Source organism: Anomaloglossus baeobatrachus, chromosome 1 (assembly GCF_048569485.1).
Source record: "Anomaloglossus baeobatrachus isolate aAnoBae1 chromosome 1, aAnoBae1.hap1, whole genome shotgun sequence".
Taxonomy (NCBI): Eukaryota; Metazoa; Chordata; class Amphibia; order Anura; family Aromobatidae; genus Anomaloglossus; species Anomaloglossus baeobatrachus.
Window position 1 is genome coordinate 745,816,839 of NC_134353.1, and position 17,792 is coordinate 745,834,630.

Sequence of the window (17,792 nt, forward strand, 5' to 3'; positions counted from 1 at the left end):
ATCGGCCTGCGATGTCGCAGCGTGCAAAGTACCCCTAACACCCTGATCCTCAGTGGAACACCCTTTGGGTGGGTTTATATAAACCGTGCCCCATATCTCACCTAAGCAATTTTGTTCAGCTGTCCTGAGAAAGCCAGTAAAGATGTAAATTATGCACTAGTGTGTCAGTTACAAGACTAGAACTGGGTTTTACCCCCAAGAAGTAATAAAAATAAGGTTCCTTTAAATTAACTGCAAGCAGAGATCTTGAATTCTGTGAGGTATTCATGCAGAGAGAGTTACGTGAAATTATGTCTATAAGTGTAGATGTTCTCCATCTACACCTTCGGCCTGGGACAGCTCATATAGTCCCACGGCTTTCAGTATCATCTCTATGCCGATAACACACAGATCTACCTCTCTAGACCTGACATCGCCTCCCTACTAACCAAAATTCCACAATGTCTGTCTGCTATTTCATCCTTCTTCTCTGCGTGATTCCTAAAGCTTAACATGGACAAAACAGAATTCATTCATTGTCTTTCCTCCTCCTCACTCAACTCCTCCAACAATCCTATCCATCAAAGTAAATCGCTGCTCACTCTCCCCAGTCTCACAAGCTCATTGCCCTGGAGTAACCCTCGACTCTGCTGTATTCTTCAAGCCACATATCCAAGCCCACTTCACCTCATGCAGACTACAACTCAAAAATATCTCCTGGATCCGTGCTTTCCTTAACCAAGAATCAGCAAAAACATTAGTGCATGCCCTCATCATCTCCCGCCTCGACTACTGCAACCTCCTGCTCTGTGGCCTCCCTTCCAACACTCTTGCACCTCTCCAATCTATCCTAAACTCTGCGGCCCGCTTAATCCACCTCTCCCCTCGCTATTCCCCAGACTCGCGACTCTGCCAATCCCTTCACTGGCTTCCCATCGCCCAAAGACTCCAGTTCAAAACATTAACCATGACGTACAAAGCCACCCACAATCTGTCTCCCGGTACCTACCTGCCCGCAACCTCAGATCCTCACAAGATCTCCTTCTCTATTCCTCTTATCTCCTCTACCCACAATCGTGTACCAGATTTCTCCCGTGCCCCCCCCCCCCCATACTCTGAAATGCTCTACCTCAGCATATCAGACTCTCCCCTACCGTGGAAAGCTTCAAGATGAACCTGAAGACCCATTTATTAAAAAAAGCCTACAACCTACAATAACACTCAGTCTAGTACACCACTGCGCAACCAGCGCTGTCCTCACCTATTGTACCCTCACCCATTCCCTGTAGACTGTGAGCCCTCGCGGGCAAGGTCCTCTCTCCTCCTATACCAGTCTGTTTTGTATTGTTAATTATTGTTGTACGTATACCCTCTTTCACTTGTAAAGCGCCATGGAATAAATGGGCCTATAATAATAATAATAATAATAATAATAATAATAATAATATCCTTTATACAATAATTTTTATTTGCTGCAACTGTAACACTCCTTTTAAGTTCAGATTTTCTTTATCTCTAATATACAGTGTTTTATAGACATAACAGTCACAGTCTTTTAACAGTACATTGTAAATTGCTTACCTAACTGCACGGTCACCAAAGGAAAAAAAAATCTAAGTATAAAACAATTGCTTACAGGAGCAATTGCCTATTGCAACCAATCACATTTTCATTTTATCACTGGAAAATGAAAGATGGAATCTGTTATCAGCCGAGGCTCCATTTTTTATCTGCACTCACATTTATGTTTTGTCTTCCTTACATATTCTATTTGCATTACATTTACCATAGTTGTAAAAATAAAGAGAAGGTTGATTTCAGATGTTTGTGAAACACAGACCGTATTCAGATTACGACCCTGTGTAGAAAGCAGGATCTTCTGTCCCGAGGTATACACATGGGGCCGTTAGGTTAGGAAACTCCGCGATCAGACCAGGTATTGCCACCCGAGCATTATCCGTATTTCAAGGAATTGTGAAACCTGACAAACATATACATGTGGGTGGACCGTATGTAGTTACTCACCCTTTGTCTGCAGCAGCTGCAATAAATGTCCTCTGTTTATAGCCTGTTCCCCATTATCATTACTGAAACCAAGAACCTGAAAAGCCTGTTGTAGCTCTTCCAAACATACTCCAAAGGCAGGTCTGTGATTTATGTAAAGTTTTATGAAATCGCCCAGGTTGATATGAGTGACTTGCTGTCCGGTATTTACATATTCACTAAATTTCACTTCATTTAGCATATTTTCCACCTAAAAAAAAAAGAAGACGATTCAGTATCTCAGTCATTGGCTAACTGTTATTCTGTACTAACTTTTTTTAATTCCTTTAAGAGAACCTGTCCAATAACATGAAGTCTAACCTGCAGGCACTATGCTATAAAGCAGGAGGAGCGGAGTAGACAGTTTTCTAAGAAACGATTCAGTATAATCTGTGTTTTAATCTTTTAATGTTCTGCTCTTTCTGGGCTTTTCAGTCCTATTGGTGACTGACATCCATATCTGTATGCTTACTTAGACAGCCATCAATCACTGATAGGACCGCCCACTTGGCTGGGAATGACAGAAAGAAAAGATTTAAATGGTTAAAAAACAACTTTATACTGAATCTAATAAAATTATATAACAATCTACCTTGCTCCTCCATGGTGCCTGCAGATTGGACTGCAATTTCATGGCGACAGGTGCCCTTTAAATATTATTCCAGTAAGATACACACGCAATATAGGCTTACAATATTTATTGGTATATTCACTCTTTTTATTTATTTTTTTATCCAAAGCACTACACAGAAATAGATAACTTCTCCATCACTCTTGAGCTAATGGCAGCATACTTGTTTGTAGGTAGTGTAGCAGGGTTTTCTGCCTGCCTCTGTTTTTGCCTACTTCAACAGACTTCACAGAAGAGAATGATGAAAAAAGCTGTTAAAGGTATAACAACGCATTTCAGGTGGGATTTCAGGATGACCGACATTACGGCAGACAGAGATTGAGAACTTTGAGGGAGATTTTGCAACTTGCACCAGTTTTCTGGTAGAAAAAAAAAGTTAACATTGCAATGCAATTAATTTTCCTTTCAAACAATTTTTAATACTTTAAATAAAAAAACAAAGCTAAATTATTACCACAATTGAAAACTCTGGTGTATCGGCCAAAAAAAAAAAAAACAGATACAGCAGGCATAGGACTTCCAGATATCAAGTCTTACCAACTGGCCAGTTTTCTTTCCCGAGTGGTTGACTAGTGTAGAAATGGTCAAACTAAGATGTGGGTACAGAGAGAGAGCAAAGCTTCAGCCCTATCCCCCTGTGAACTCTCCCATGGGTCACATCCTCCATACCTCAATATCTGAAAGCACACCCGACTATTGGTTCCACCTTTAGTTAGTGTTGTAATGCAAGTATACGCTCACTTGCTATTACTCCCTATTCAGCCTTAAATCCCACATTAGGTCACCCAGAATTTGAACATTGCCATATTAATCCTATTTTTAAGTCTTGGATAGCTGAAGGCCTGGAAGCAGAGAGTTTTTCTAAGGGCTGCTCTTGGCCCTTCATTGAGTAACTCGCAGCTAAAATGGATCCAGCTTTGCTAGGTTAATTGTAGGATTTTACATCTAAAACATTTTCTCAAAACGCCCCACCTAAATCTTTATTTCCCCAGGTTAAAATGCAATTGGGAATGTTCTGTCTTGGATCAGACCAAATTAGGCACCTTGTCTCCAACAGTTATTCCATGTCCATCTCCCCTCTGGACTAACCTATACATTCTACTATGAGAAGCAGACTTAAATATCAATCTTTGTACTGAACACAGATTATTTTTCTCACACAATAAAGCTTTAATTAGTTCTAGATTCCAGGAGGTGGGCTATAAAGTACTCTTACATTTGTATAGATTGCCCACTTGTCTACATGCTCTATTTCCATCCATTGACCCTAGTTGTTGGATGTGTAAGTGATGCAGAAAGTTCTTGTGTACATACCTTTTGGACGTGTAAAGTGCTTTCCCCTTTTTGGTCATGAATAAAGTATACGTAGAATAACAGGCTTCTCTGAGGATATGGGCGCTGCTCTATTCTTGCTCAATCTGTGAGAATCCCATTGCTTCTTATAAACAATCCTTACTAAGATTTTTAGTAATGGCTGTACATGCATGTATTCCGCTAATCTAGAAAAATACACCTGTCCTGTCATTTCATTATGGCTGGCAAAGGTTAACGAAATTATGCACATGGAGGAACTTACCTCTTCCATCCATTATACCTACACAAAGTTTGGTTCCATTGGCTGTAAATTGAACAGATTACTAAATACTTATGCGGGCGTCACACAATACGATCTATCGTGCGATCGTACCCACCCCCGTCGTTTGTGCGTCACGGGCAATTAGTTGCCCGTGGCACACAAAGTCGTTAAAACGCCGTCACACGTACTTACCTGCTGAGCTACGTCGCTGTGGGCGTCGAACATCCACTTCCTGAAGGGGGTGGGACGTTCGGCGTTACAGCGACGTCACACAGCGGCCGGCCAATAGAAGCGGAGGGGCGGAGATGAGCGTGACGTAAACATCCCGCCCACCTCCTTCCTTCCGCATAGCTGGCAGGAGCCGCGGGACGCAGGTAAGCTGTGTTCATCGTTCCCGGGGTGTCACACGGAGCGATGTGTGCTACCCCGGGTACGATGAACAACCGGCGCAAAGAAAAATAAACGACTTTTTAAAAATGAGCGACGTGTCAACGATACACGATTTGCGAACGTTCTGCGTCACTCGTAGGTGACACACGAGACAACGTCGTAAACAATGCCGGATGTGCGTCACGAAAACCGTGACCCTGACGACATATCGCACGATAGATCATCTCATGTGACGCCCGCATTAGACCTGCTTTTATGTTCTTCTTGAGATTTATACTGGATACTAATTTCCAAACTCCCATGGTTCACCCTTGATTTGGATTTTCACTTCCTTAACAGGTGGTACCTCTTCTCTCTCCAACCAATGTCATTTTCCACCTTCTCAGCTCTACCTTTTCGGTTGTGTTATTCTTTTCTCTTCCCCACCCTCTTTCTTTTTTCTCCTTTTATTCTTTTACCATGTTATCTTTTGAAACATTTCTGTAAATGAAAACTTGTGCTTACTTGAAATCACAGGTTCTTATATGTTTTACCTAAATATAGTAGAAATATATATATATATATATATATATATATATATATATATATATATATATATATATATATATATATATATATATATATATATATATATATATATATATATATATATATATATATATATATATTGTGACGTTGCACCTTGCAACATAGGGGGTTACTCGCTCAGCATGAGGGCTTCAGGTAGACACAGGAGGCACAGTTTGTTAAGATCACAGCCTGCTTTATTCAACTCCATAAAGCACCGCGCTGGTACGGATATCACATGGCATGTACAGGCAGGAAAACAGGTACATTCCCAAACCTCAGCCCTTCAGATTATGTTCAGTCCATAAGTCCCTGCAGAGCCTTCTCAGATGCTGTTTCCTTACCTCCACCCACAAACACACCCGGCTACTTCATCCAGCACAGGAAACTCAGAGCAGGGCCATGGGTGTGTCCAGAGGCCTGACTTTCATTCCTGGGACCACACCCCGAGGTGGAGATATGGTGAACAGCCGTCCCACCTATCTCATTAGCTGTCCACAACAGAGCCGGCCCAGGTAACACACCTTAACCCTCTCAGCACAGTACCAGTGATTATATCACATATCCTCCCCCTCTGCCCAAAGCCGGGGGGTTTTGGCACCTTGACATAGCGGACAAGAGCACCCGCTCTGTCCGCCCCGGACTACAGCCCTTGATGTACCGTCCGCCACAGTCACCGGACCCTCCCCAGCGAACTCTCTCATACGCCCCCTGGTCAGTCCCAGCTCTCCAACGCTGCCACCCACGGTCAGTGTAGGAGGGAGTCTCTCTCCCAGTCGATACTACCGTTCCGTCCAACCCTGAGCTATCCCGACCACTAGAGGGGTCACTATCGAGGGGTCTCAGCGGTGAACTGCCAGAAGAGGCACCATATCCAAGCCCTCCGCAGGGTCTGTGTATAAATCTATCGTGGGCTCTTCTACCCGGGCATCGTCGTCTGTTTCTCGGATTGTGCACTCTCTTGTCAACGACATTGGCTAACGACACATCGCTACTTTCGTTCAGTCCTCTGGATTGTGTCTCACAGGCCTGAGACAGTTCAGAGTCTGTGCTATAGCCCGATGAATACCTGGGTCCTCTATGACCCTGGCTCCTTTTACCTTTGGACTTGCTTTTGCCCTCTGAAGCAACACGTTCATAGAGCGGGCCACCTTTTTTTTCGGGGCCATAGCCCCTATATGGTCGCCATCCCACACCAACGTGGCGAAGTTGGTTTGCAATCCTCTGTCTTTCTCGATTCAATTGTTTTAACTCTTCCAGGTATCCCAAACGGTATTCTAGGAGGGCTCGTATATCTTCAACACACCCAGTTGTGCCCACAATGGCACATGGAACCATACCGACTTCACAGGGCCTCCTGGCTTCGTTATGAATATCAATTCTTAATGTCGTCACACCGGTCTTATCAACCATCTCCTGCATGGCTCTTCCATGTCGTCCAATAAGTTTCAAGACCATCTCTCTGGGCACTTGCATAATCTCTTCCACAAACTCCAACAACCGTCGAGCTGTCTTCACCGCTTCTGCAGTTGTCCCATAGATACAAAATGTTCCACTGTCTTTATCTAAATGCACAGCTGTGACACCTGGAACCTTCCTGGCTTGCTTAATATTATTTCTTAGTGCTCTCAATGCCAGTCCAATTAATGCTTTCTTCACAACCACCACTTCTTGAAAGCCTGCGGTCAGCTGCGCCAAGCGTCTGGTGTCTTCATCCTTCTTTGCAGTGATGATCCACTTCGTACGAAGACACCGTAGGTGCATGTCACTCAGGATTGCCACTCGCTTCTTTGTGACATCACTGAAAGAGCACACCACCAACTGATTAGTCTCTGCGGCAAAGTACATTTTACAGGCTCCTACTGCCTTCTGGAATCTCTCATGCACCCTCTCACTGGCACAGGCTTCTCTTAAGTCTTCCGGCACGTCTATCCGGCACTTGAAGACTGGTCTGCTTCCTTCACTGTCAAGGATACCAGACTGTTCCTGAGGTCTCTTGCCTTCCTCCATATTCTCCACCAAAGGCTTCACCTGTTGAGTTACACACACCTCGGGTTCCGCCCCGGCCTCAGAGCCTTCGGGTTTCAGGCTCTTAGCTGAGCCAATCTTCTTGTCTGCGATCTTGGTCTTACCCACTGAGTCAGTCAGGCTCTCAGCTTCTGATGAGACCTCACGTCCAGACTTCACCTCTTCCTCAGAGGCTCTTTCCACTTTTACAGCACCAGCTGTGTCTTGGGACTTCACTGCATTCCCTCCACCTTCCACTTGGGTCTGTGCAGTGTCACCCTCTGCCTTCTCTTGGGAGTTTACAGCATCGCCTTCTACCAGGGTGTTACGCCCTTCAGCACGGTACTCTGTTCTTCTTAGAACCTTGGCACCATTTTCAACATTCATCACTTCAACACTGGGTGGCTTACCGGTCTGCTCACCAGGACCTTTGTGGATTTGTACTCCACCAATACTGTCCAGGATTCCGTCTCCTGTATTACTCTGTTGGATTTCATCTCCTACAGTGCTTTCATCCGACAGACCACCAGCTTCATGCTTAGAAATTATAGGAGACACCGCCATTACTTCTTTGGTCGGTTCCTTCCCTGCAATTTCACCCTGCTGATTTTTGTCGTGACAATGTGTCAGTTCAGTCTTTGATTCCTCTTTCTTTTGTAGGATATCACTGTCTGACTCTACCGTAGCAGTTGCTACTGGCAACGTGTTTTCATTACCCAGGTATTTCACTTTCTCTGCACCCTCAGGCGGCATACACTGTGCCACCTCTCGGCGCTTATTACGTCTTCGGCGTCGGGAGGAAGTTTTCCCCTTCTCACACTTCTGTACCTCACTGTACTTGCTTGTCACCTTTCTGGAGTCAGTGTCTTTACTGGAGTCATCGTCACTCCCCCTGGTGTCCTGGACTAACACGTCCCCACTTAACCAGATGTCGGCCCCCTTTTCTGGAGCTACTATAACTGTAGTGGTCACACTGTCACTTCCTTTTGGAGACGTCATGGTCACCCCTAACTCTTGACAGTCCTTATGTGGAGGTACCATCTCCTCATTGCACCCCAATATCCCACAGGGAATCTGTATAACCTCATACGGAAAAGAGGCTTTCTTAGGCGAGGGCCGACTCATTCCTGTGCAATCGGTCCCGGCCTCTGTCTTCCATAAATCCTGAAAGAGCTCAAAGTCCCGTCCTATGATAACTGGATATAACAGATCTGGCGCTACACCCACATCAGGGCGTCCCAAACGTTTGGCCGTTTGAATCATCACCCTGGCCAGAGGATATACTTTAGTGGTCCCATGCACACAACTTCCTTCTATCATCCTACCCACCATCACATGGAGATCAGGCATGGGTCTAACTAAGGTCAACCGGCTCCCCGGGTCTAACAGACCAGACACACGTAGCCCATTCAAGTCCACGGAGCACTTCTGTGGCCTCATACTGGATGGATAGCCTATACCGCAGGTAGGACATATGTAAGGCGAACCCCATTGCCCCTTGCTATAGTCTACCTGTTTGGCTTGTAAATTCTCCACCCCCTTGTGGGTCACCATCGCTTTCTGAGGCTCCGCCCCCTGTTGGGTAACTACCCCGTTCCGGGCCTCCGCCCCCTTTTGGGCAACCACCCCGTTCCGGGCCTCCGCCCCCTTTAGGGCAACCACCCCTTTTTGGGACTCCGCCCCCTTTTGGGCAACCACCCCTTTTTGGGACTCCGCCCCCTTTTGGGCAACCACCCCTTTTTGGGACTCCACCCCCTTTTGGGCAACCACCCCTTTTTGGGACTCCGCCCCCTTTTGGGCAACCACCCCTTTTTGGGACTCCGCCCCCTTTTGGGCAACCACCCCTTTTTGGGACTCCGCCCCCTTTTGGGGTTTCCATGCAATGTCCTTAGCCCCCAGTTCACACCGTTCGCCCTTATCTCCCTGGGCACCCAGTGTCCATACCGGCCCCCGAAGGGAACGCTCAAACTGGTCCATGGCTGCCACATCACTGCACACTGACAGCTCCTGCTGTCCCTGCACCAGGAACTGGTACAGCTCCTCCACAACGTCTGCATGACCCATTCCCTCTTTTCGGCTTTCAGCCCCCACTGCCGTCACTGGACCTCCTGGCACATGCTGTTGGTGTTGCTGGCTCCGCAGCAGCTGTTTCAGGAGCCCCTCCATGATGCAACGAGAAGAGGAACAGGAGGGGCGCTCCAATGGGTAATACCCGGTGGGCAAAGACAGGGAGGGTTAGAGAACCACTAACCTTTCCGGGTTGTACCGCCCGTACAACCAGGATCTCCAGCTTGTGGTGTATCACTGCTCACCAAGCAGGGCCCCGCAATTCCGGGCTGGCCTGGAACCTCCAGTCGCTGGACTCTCGCCACTGCAGCACGGAACCCCAACAACCTGCTGATTCACCACCAGGTGCTTGAGGGCGCTGTCACTGTTCGTGGACCCGCCGATCCACAGCTGTGTATATCCACCACGTGCTCCTGGGAACGCTGCCCGCATTCTCCACCATATGTGACGTTGCACCTTGCAACATAGGGGGTTACTCGCTCAGCATGAGGGCTTCAGGTAGACACAGGAGGCACAGTTTCTTAAGATCACAGCCTGCTTTATTCAACTCCATAAAGCACCGCGCTGGTACGGATATCACATGGCATGTACAGGCAGGAAAACAGGTACATTCCCAAACCTCAGCCCTTCAGATTATGTTCAGTCCATAAGTCCCTGCAGAGCCTTCTCAGATGCTGTTTCCTTACCTCCACCCACAAACACACCCGGCTACTTCATCCAGCACAGGAAACTCAGAGCAGGGCCCTGGGTGTGTCCAGAGGCCTGACTTTCATTCCTGGGACCACACCCCGAGGTGGAGATATGGTGAACAGCCGTCCCACCTATCTCATTAGCTGTCCACAACAGAGCCGGCCCAGGTAACACACCTTAACCCTCTCAGCACAGTACCAGTGATTATATCACAATATATACATACATACATATACACACTGTTTAATTGCTAAAATGATGGGATCATGTTTGGGTTATACAGTTTTCTTTTTTTGCAAATTTAAATATAGAATTATTAAAAAAAATAAGGACAAAAGTCTGAGCTGTACATAGTGGGTTGGGGCCTTAGACAGCTCAGCAGATTTACTATAATTTATGCCAGCAATTGATGTAAAATATACAAAAATATACAACCCATTGCATACCGAACCTATGTATTAATTAGAAAGCTGTCCGCCTGCAGCAGTTACGTTCAGTAAAAGGAGCAGCGACAACAAGGATGTCTAAGGGTGTGTTCACACAGGTTTTCTAAAGTGGATTTTGAAGTGGATATGCTTTAAAATCCACACAAAAGAACAGTGTGTAAATACACCCTTACAAAAATCTCTGACATTTACAGGATTCTGCACCGAAAGCGACTAGCTGTGCATATGTTCAGTGTTTTGAGCATCTTTAACAGCTTCATGTTTCCAGAAAGGCCAAATGGCTAAGTGAGTGGACCATTCTCAGACGTTTTCTGCCCTGAGGATGCTCTATAAAAAAAAAAAAAACAAAAACATTCCAGCTCTCAAAAAAGTACTCAGGAAACAACAAAAAGAGCTAAAAAAAAAAATCTTTAGGAAAAACATGCCAGCGTTTCTTGAACAGTCTTCATGAAAAACTCGGCAAGTTTGCCCATCTGAAATAAAGAGATCGTGTGCACATACCCTAAAGCAGGACCCATGACTGGATAGGCACGAATATGTTATTTAATGAACAACAGAGATGAGGGAACCTTTGGGAGTTCGGTTAGGAGAGCACAGTCGAACTTGAGATAAAGTTCGGTTTATGACTCAGACTTGATCCGAACCTCAATGGAAGTCAGTAATTGGGCATTTCGTGGCTCCGTCCACATGCTGCCAGCCATAAGCAGGACACCTCCGGGGGTGGGCGGGGTTTTTCAAAACTTTTTTGTGTATGCGCGCACACTAGATCTGATCACGCTGATTTTACCCCCAGTGCGAGCCAACTGCACGCAGCTCACACCAGGCTGAGCACCACTCATACCCAAGCACAGAGCTGCTTGCTTGAGTGGTTTGTACTCGTAACTCACTCGAACTCTGGTTTTTTTGTAGTCTGTGTTCGAACCCGAACTCCAAACATCAGGTTCACTCATCGCTAATGAACAATTTATTACATAAGGTTTCTATCACACATCAGTGATATGGTGATTATTTTACATAAGTATTCGGAAACCAAAATGGGTTCACAACACAAACAATTGTGAATCTTTCAACTATACTTTCCATGTGTAGGTTCCACTAATGCCGCGCTCACATGCCACTGCATGTTCAGGCTGTGGCTTTTCCCTGTGTCCACTGCCTCTGTACACTCACGTGGATTTAGAGGTATGTAGGTAGTCAATAAAGCAAGCTCTGTTTTGTATGGTGCAAGTAAACATATGCGGATTATACCCCGTAGTAATATTGGGGATAAAGTATTATGATGCCCATAGAGACCTTGACCTTAGGACTCTTGACTATCGGACAGACAAGGGGTTAATCTCCATTGCTTGACCTATATTGTGAATCTTAGAGGTCCCCCGTATCAGCTTCCTACAAGCACCTATAATTAATAACTGGTGATGTTATCTAAACCCTGAATGATTGGATCTTTGTAGGAGGGAAATATAATATCCTTACCTAGCCATAATTGCCATTAAGGAGTCAATGGCCCTGTTTAAAAAATAATAAAAAAAAATATAAATGTAGGGTATGTTCACACTGGGCAAATATGCAGAAGCTGCATTTTACATTATACCCTTGTTTCTTACCCCTTGTCTTGTGGTATGTACTTCCCTCTTCTCCCCCCTTTTCATCTCTTCCTTTTCCCTTTTATTAAACATTGAATTGTACATATTATTGAGAGCAAAACCGAAGAAATGGGCCAGCACTTTTGTCGGTATAAGTGCAATGTGAAGCTGCACATTCAAACGGTGGCCATTATGGGCTAGGACACACGACAAGTAAAAGACCCAAGTGGAATGCGAGAAAAGCAAATCGCTTTCCACTCAGACCAATGTTACTCTATGGGGCCGTTCCCATCTGCGATTATTTTCTCAGCTCTAATCGGACCGAGAAAAACAGTCACAGCGATCCATATTCACTCACACCCATACAAGTCTATGGTTGCGAGTGAAACATCGCACTGCCCTCGGATGACACCGGAGTGCAGTGCGATAATAGCATCAGCTAGCAATGGAGGACATAGGGAAATTAATCCCTCCCTCTCCTCTGCAGCTGTTATCTGATTGCAGGTTGCATGACACTTGGCTTAAGGTCCAGTCACACTAAGCAACTTACCAGCGATCCCAACAACGATAGGAATCGCTGGTAAGTTGCTAGGAGGTTGCTGGTGAGATGTCACACTGCGACGCTCCAGCGATCCCACCAGAAACCTGACCTGGCAGGGATCGCTGGAGCGTCGCTACACGAGTTGCTGGTGAGCTCACCAGCAACCAGTGACCAGCCCCCAGCGCCGCGTGGAAGATACTGCGCTTGGTAACTAAGGTAAATATCGGGTAACCAACCCGATATTTACCTTGGTTACCAGCGCACGGAGCTACACGTGCAGAGAGCAGGGAGCAGCGCACACTGAGCGCTGGCTCCCTGCTCTCCTAGTTACAGCACACATCGGGTTAATTACCCGATGTGTGCTGCAGCTACATGTGCACAGAGCAGGGAGCAGCGCACAATGCTTAGCGCTGGCTCCCTGCTCTCCTAGTTACAGCACACATCGGGTTAATTACCCGATGTGTGCTGCAGCTACATGTGCACAGAGCAGGGAGCAGCGCACACTGCTTAGCGCTGGCTCCCTGCTCTCTTAGCTACAGCACACATCGGGTTAATTAACCCGATGTGTCCTGCAGCTACATGTGCACAGAGCAGGAGCCGGCACTGACAGTGAGAGCGGCAGAGGCTGGTAACAAAGGTAAATATCGGGTAACCAAGGACAGGGCTTCTTGGTTACCCGATGTTTACTGTGGTTACCAGCCTCCGCAGAAGCCAGCTCCTGCTGCCTGCACATTTAGTTGTTGCTGTCTCGCTGTCACACACAGCGATCTGTGCTTCACAGCGGGACAGCAACAACTAAAAAATGGCCCAGGACATTCAGCAACAACCAACGACCTCACAGCAGGGGCCAGGTTGTTGCTGGATGTCACACACAGCAACATCGCTAGCAACGTCACAAAAGTTGTTCGTTAGCAGCGATGTTGCTAGCGATGTTGCTTAGTGTGACGGGGCCTTTACACTTGCAGCACAGCAGGAGCCGAGGGTCATTAGCATATCACATCTGATGCACTCACATCGGATGCCGTATGCTCGTGTTGCCCCAGCCTTAAAGACAAAATCTACGATAAAACAAACAAGTAAATACTTGTAGTACGTAAATAAATAGCACATGTAAATAACATTGGGTACTTTAGTTAACATTATATTGATGTAAGACCCATCAAAATTGGGTACACCTTGTCGCGGTGGGAAGGTTTTTACACTTTTTTTGCTCAAAATAGTGTCAACGAAGTACCATACGTTAGATAAAAAGGAAAAACGGGCCAACATAGAAGCGGCACCCATGTATATTAGCATTTCAGCACAATAGTAAACGTGGAGAGTCCAGAACCAATATACTTTGTCAATAAGTACCCTATGTTATTTCCATGTACTATTACTTTTACTATTTGCTTAGTGCAAGGTATGCTCATTTGTTTTTATTCTGAGATTTATCTTATTAAGCATTCAGAACACGGGACATTAACCTGAATTTTGTATTTGAGTTTGTATTATTCTTACAAAATTTCAATAAAAATTACAGTGAAATATATATATATTTTTTACACAATATGGAGAAAATCTGCAGGGTAAAATAAGCAGCAGGGTGGATTTTACATCTGTGGTTTGTCAGTTTCTGCTGCAGGTATTCACCATGGATTTCACCTATTGCAATACAAGGGGTGCAATATGCAACAAACTTAAAAAGGTTGTCTGGGACGTTTCTATTGACGGCCTATCCCTAGGATAGGTCACCAATATTTGATAGGTGGGGGTGCGTCATCCAGTGCCCCTGACGATCAGTTGTTACTGGTGCTGGACAGAGTTTCTGAGTTCTGGAGCTTCACAGCACAGCTGTCAACTGCATAGTGACCGCAGCCGCCGTGAATTGTACATCTGCCCCTATTGATTCGAATAGGAAGAGGATGCGCAGTACCTGTCCGCAACCATTATTCCATTGATGCAGCTCCGCCATACAGCACATCCAGCCACTGCTGGCACTGGAAACAGCTGATCGGCAGGGGTACAGGGTGTCGCATCCCTACAAATGAGATATTGATGACCTATCCTTAGGATAGGCCATCAATTATAAAAGTCCATGTTTGTAATGTAGAGCAATTTATAAATTAGGTAACTCTATTATGAACAGTTACCTAATATATTCCAATGACACACGGAGGTCCCGGTAATGGTCATTTTATTACACTCTGAGATTTACATAATATCGTTAGATAATAAAATCTGAATGACAGACATAACCTCCTTACGTTTTGCTATTACTAAAATTGCTTTTTGTCATTTTAAGAAATTACTAATACCAGCAATAAAATAATCTCTAAAACTTTATAGTTTTGATAATTGCAGTCACCTCTTGCTCTGTTGGGTAATATCCTAATACTCGCATGATGAAAGGGATTTCTTTCAAGGGAATATGTGTTGAAATTTGTCTAGTCTCCATTGTATCTATACTCTGGTTACGCAGTTGTGCATAGTAAAAGTAATCTTCCAGGTCCTAAAAGAGAAAGAAAACACTAGTATGTAGCTACAGTACACAGAAAATAATGCTGATTTATAGAAAAAAATATAATATATTGGACTAATGAAACATATTCTTTCTAATTTAACATATTATATCACATTTGAATATGAACGATGTTTTAAAGGGAACCAATCAGCTGGATCTTCATACATAAAGTAAAGCCAGTGCTATGCTGGTGCTAGTATGCTGAATGTAAGCATAGCTTTTGTTCTGAGATTGGATGTTTTATTTCAGAAATATGTGCAAGTTACAGCAATGCACTGCTATTTGATTGACAGGTGCAACAGGAAGGGAATGTGGGACGGGTCTTGCTAGTCAGCAAGTTACCATCTATCCTGTGGATAGGTAATAAATTAGAATCTTAATGAAAATCTTTTAAAGGGTTGCTCCACTACTTTTATATTGATGACCTATCCCATGGATAGGTCATCAATATCCGATCGGTGGGGTTCGACTCCCGGCACCCCCACCAATATGTTGTTTTCAGTACTTCTGTTGGCCAGATGTTTGCAGTTGTGGAGCTAAACAGCACAAGTCTGTCAACTGTGTAGTGTTCACAGCCAGGTACTGCAGATCCACACCTATTTATTCAGGTAGAGGTGGATGTGCAGTACCCAGCAGCGACCACTACACAATGGATGGAGCTGTACTGTTCTGCTCTGCTGATGTCTGAGCACCAGTGGGGGCATTGAGAACAGGTGACCGGTGTGAGTACGACACCTGGCATCCTCACCAATGTGATAAAGATCAGATTAGTGTAAAAGTGGTGGAGCAACCTTTTGGGTCATGCATTTTATTGATATTTTGATTTCATCATCACTGTACTGAGACATTTTGCATAACATTTAGCAATTTCTTCCACTCAGCAAAATGTATTTAATTAACTTAAAAAAAGCGATAATATTAGTGATATTATTGACAATATCTCCCCATGTTTTCATATAAATATGTATACAGGTAAATATACATATTACATAAATATTTGGCCTGACATCCTCTTTTTCACCTATGTGTGAATGGGTTTTGAAACACTATTCACCGACGTTGTACTATACTTTGTTGTAGGTGTTCATGAGGAATACTAATATGTTGTGAATGCTAGGATATTCTTATGATCAGCACAATAGAGATTAAACTAAAGGCTCTCTTCCCAGTACTGACAACAGAGGAATTGGCAATATTGTCACTTGCTGCCCAGTTCTTTCTTAATATTTCCTTGTTAGGGAGGTGATTTTCCCCTCAGCTGGTCAGCACAGATGCCACCCAGCCCAGCGTCCTGAAGTATCTTAGACCCGTTTAGCGAACCAACGTTAGTGCAGGGATTGGGGGACAATAGAAACCCAATATTTAAGCCATAAATGACCGTTATTACTTGTAGAGTGCAACATAGTGTATCAAACTTCTGTATTCTAAAGAATACACTCTTGAATCAACTACCCTCTACACAACAACTTTTTTGAATGCTTTATTGGATCTGACTTTGGACTATTTGACACCTCTTTTTCGTCCTATGTGAGCCTGACCCCTTGGATGAAACTCAAAAAGGTTCCTGGGACCTGCTAAGCATAATGACTTGCACCATGTTTTGCCATAGTAGTCCTTTAAAGGAGTTTTTCCCACAAAAAGAAGGGAATTTTGTTACTTACCGTAAATTCCTTTTCTTCTAGCTCTTATTGGGAGACCCAGACGATTGGGTGTATAGCACTGCCTCCGGAGGCCACACAAAGCAATTACACTAAAAAGTGTAAGGCCCCTCCCCTTCTGGCTATACACCCCCAGTGGGATCACTGGCTCACCAGTTTTAGTGCAAAAGCAAGAAGGAGGAAAGCCAATAACTGGTTTAAACAAATTCTCTCCGAGTAACATCGGAGAACTGAAAACCGTTCAACATGAACAACATGTGTACCCGCAAACAAACCAAAAATCCCGAAGGACAACAGGGCGGGTGCTGGGTCTCCCAATAAGAGCTAGAAGAAAAGGAATTTACGGTAAGTAACAAAATTCCCTTCTTCTTCAGCGCTCTATTGGGAGACCCAGACGATTGGGACGTCCAAAAGCTGTCCCTGGGTGGGTAAAGAAATACCTCATGTTAGAGCTGCAAGACAGCCCTCCCCTACGGGGAGGCAACTGCCGCCTGCAGGACTCTTCTACCTAGGCTGGCGTCCGCCGAAGCATAGGTATGCACCTGATAATGTTTGGTGAAAGTGTGCAGACTCGACCAGGTAGCTGCCTGGCACACCTGTTGAGCCGTAGCCTGGTGTCGTAATGCCCAGGATGCACCCACGGCTCTGGTAGAATGGGCCTTCAGCCCTGATGGAACCGGAAGCCCAGCAGAACGGTAGGCTTCAAGAATTGGTTCTTTGATCCATCGAGCCAGGGTGGCCTTAGAAGCCTGCGACCCTTTGCGCTGACCAGCGACAAGGACAAAGAGTGCATCCGAACGGCGCAAGGGCGCCGTGCGGGAAATGTAGATTCTGAGTGCTCTCACCAGATCTAACAAATGTAAATCTTTCTCATACCGATGAACTGCATGAGGACAAAACGAAGGCAAAGAGATATCCTGATTAAGATGAAAAGAGGATACCACCTTCGGGAGAAACTCCTGAATGGGGCGCAGCACAACCTTGTCCTGGTGGAAGACCAGGAAGGGAGCCTTGGATGATAGTGCTGCCAGCTCAGACACTCTCCGAAGAGATGTGATCGCTACCAGAAAAGCCACTTTCTGTGATAGTCTAGAAAGTGAAACCTCCC

At 45.1% G+C, this 17,792-nt stretch overlaps 1 protein-coding gene across 3 annotated transcripts in view; it reads right to left on the reverse strand.

Moving 5' to 3' along the window:
* CFAP251 (cilia and flagella associated protein 251) overlaps positions 1-17,792 on the reverse strand; it is a 235,633-nt gene that overhangs the window by 31,923 nt on the left and 185,918 nt on the right. For all 3 annotated transcript variants that reach the window (XM_075323342.1, XM_075323353.1, XM_075323331.1), the window contains exons 19-20: positions 14,871-15,014; positions 2,005-2,233 (exon numbers count right to left, since the gene is read on the reverse strand). In XM_075323342.1, the coding sequence (XP_075179457.1) occupies positions 2,005-2,233; positions 14,871-15,014 (373 nt within the window). The remainder of the gene's footprint in view (positions 1-2,004; positions 2,234-14,870; positions 15,015-17,792) is intronic.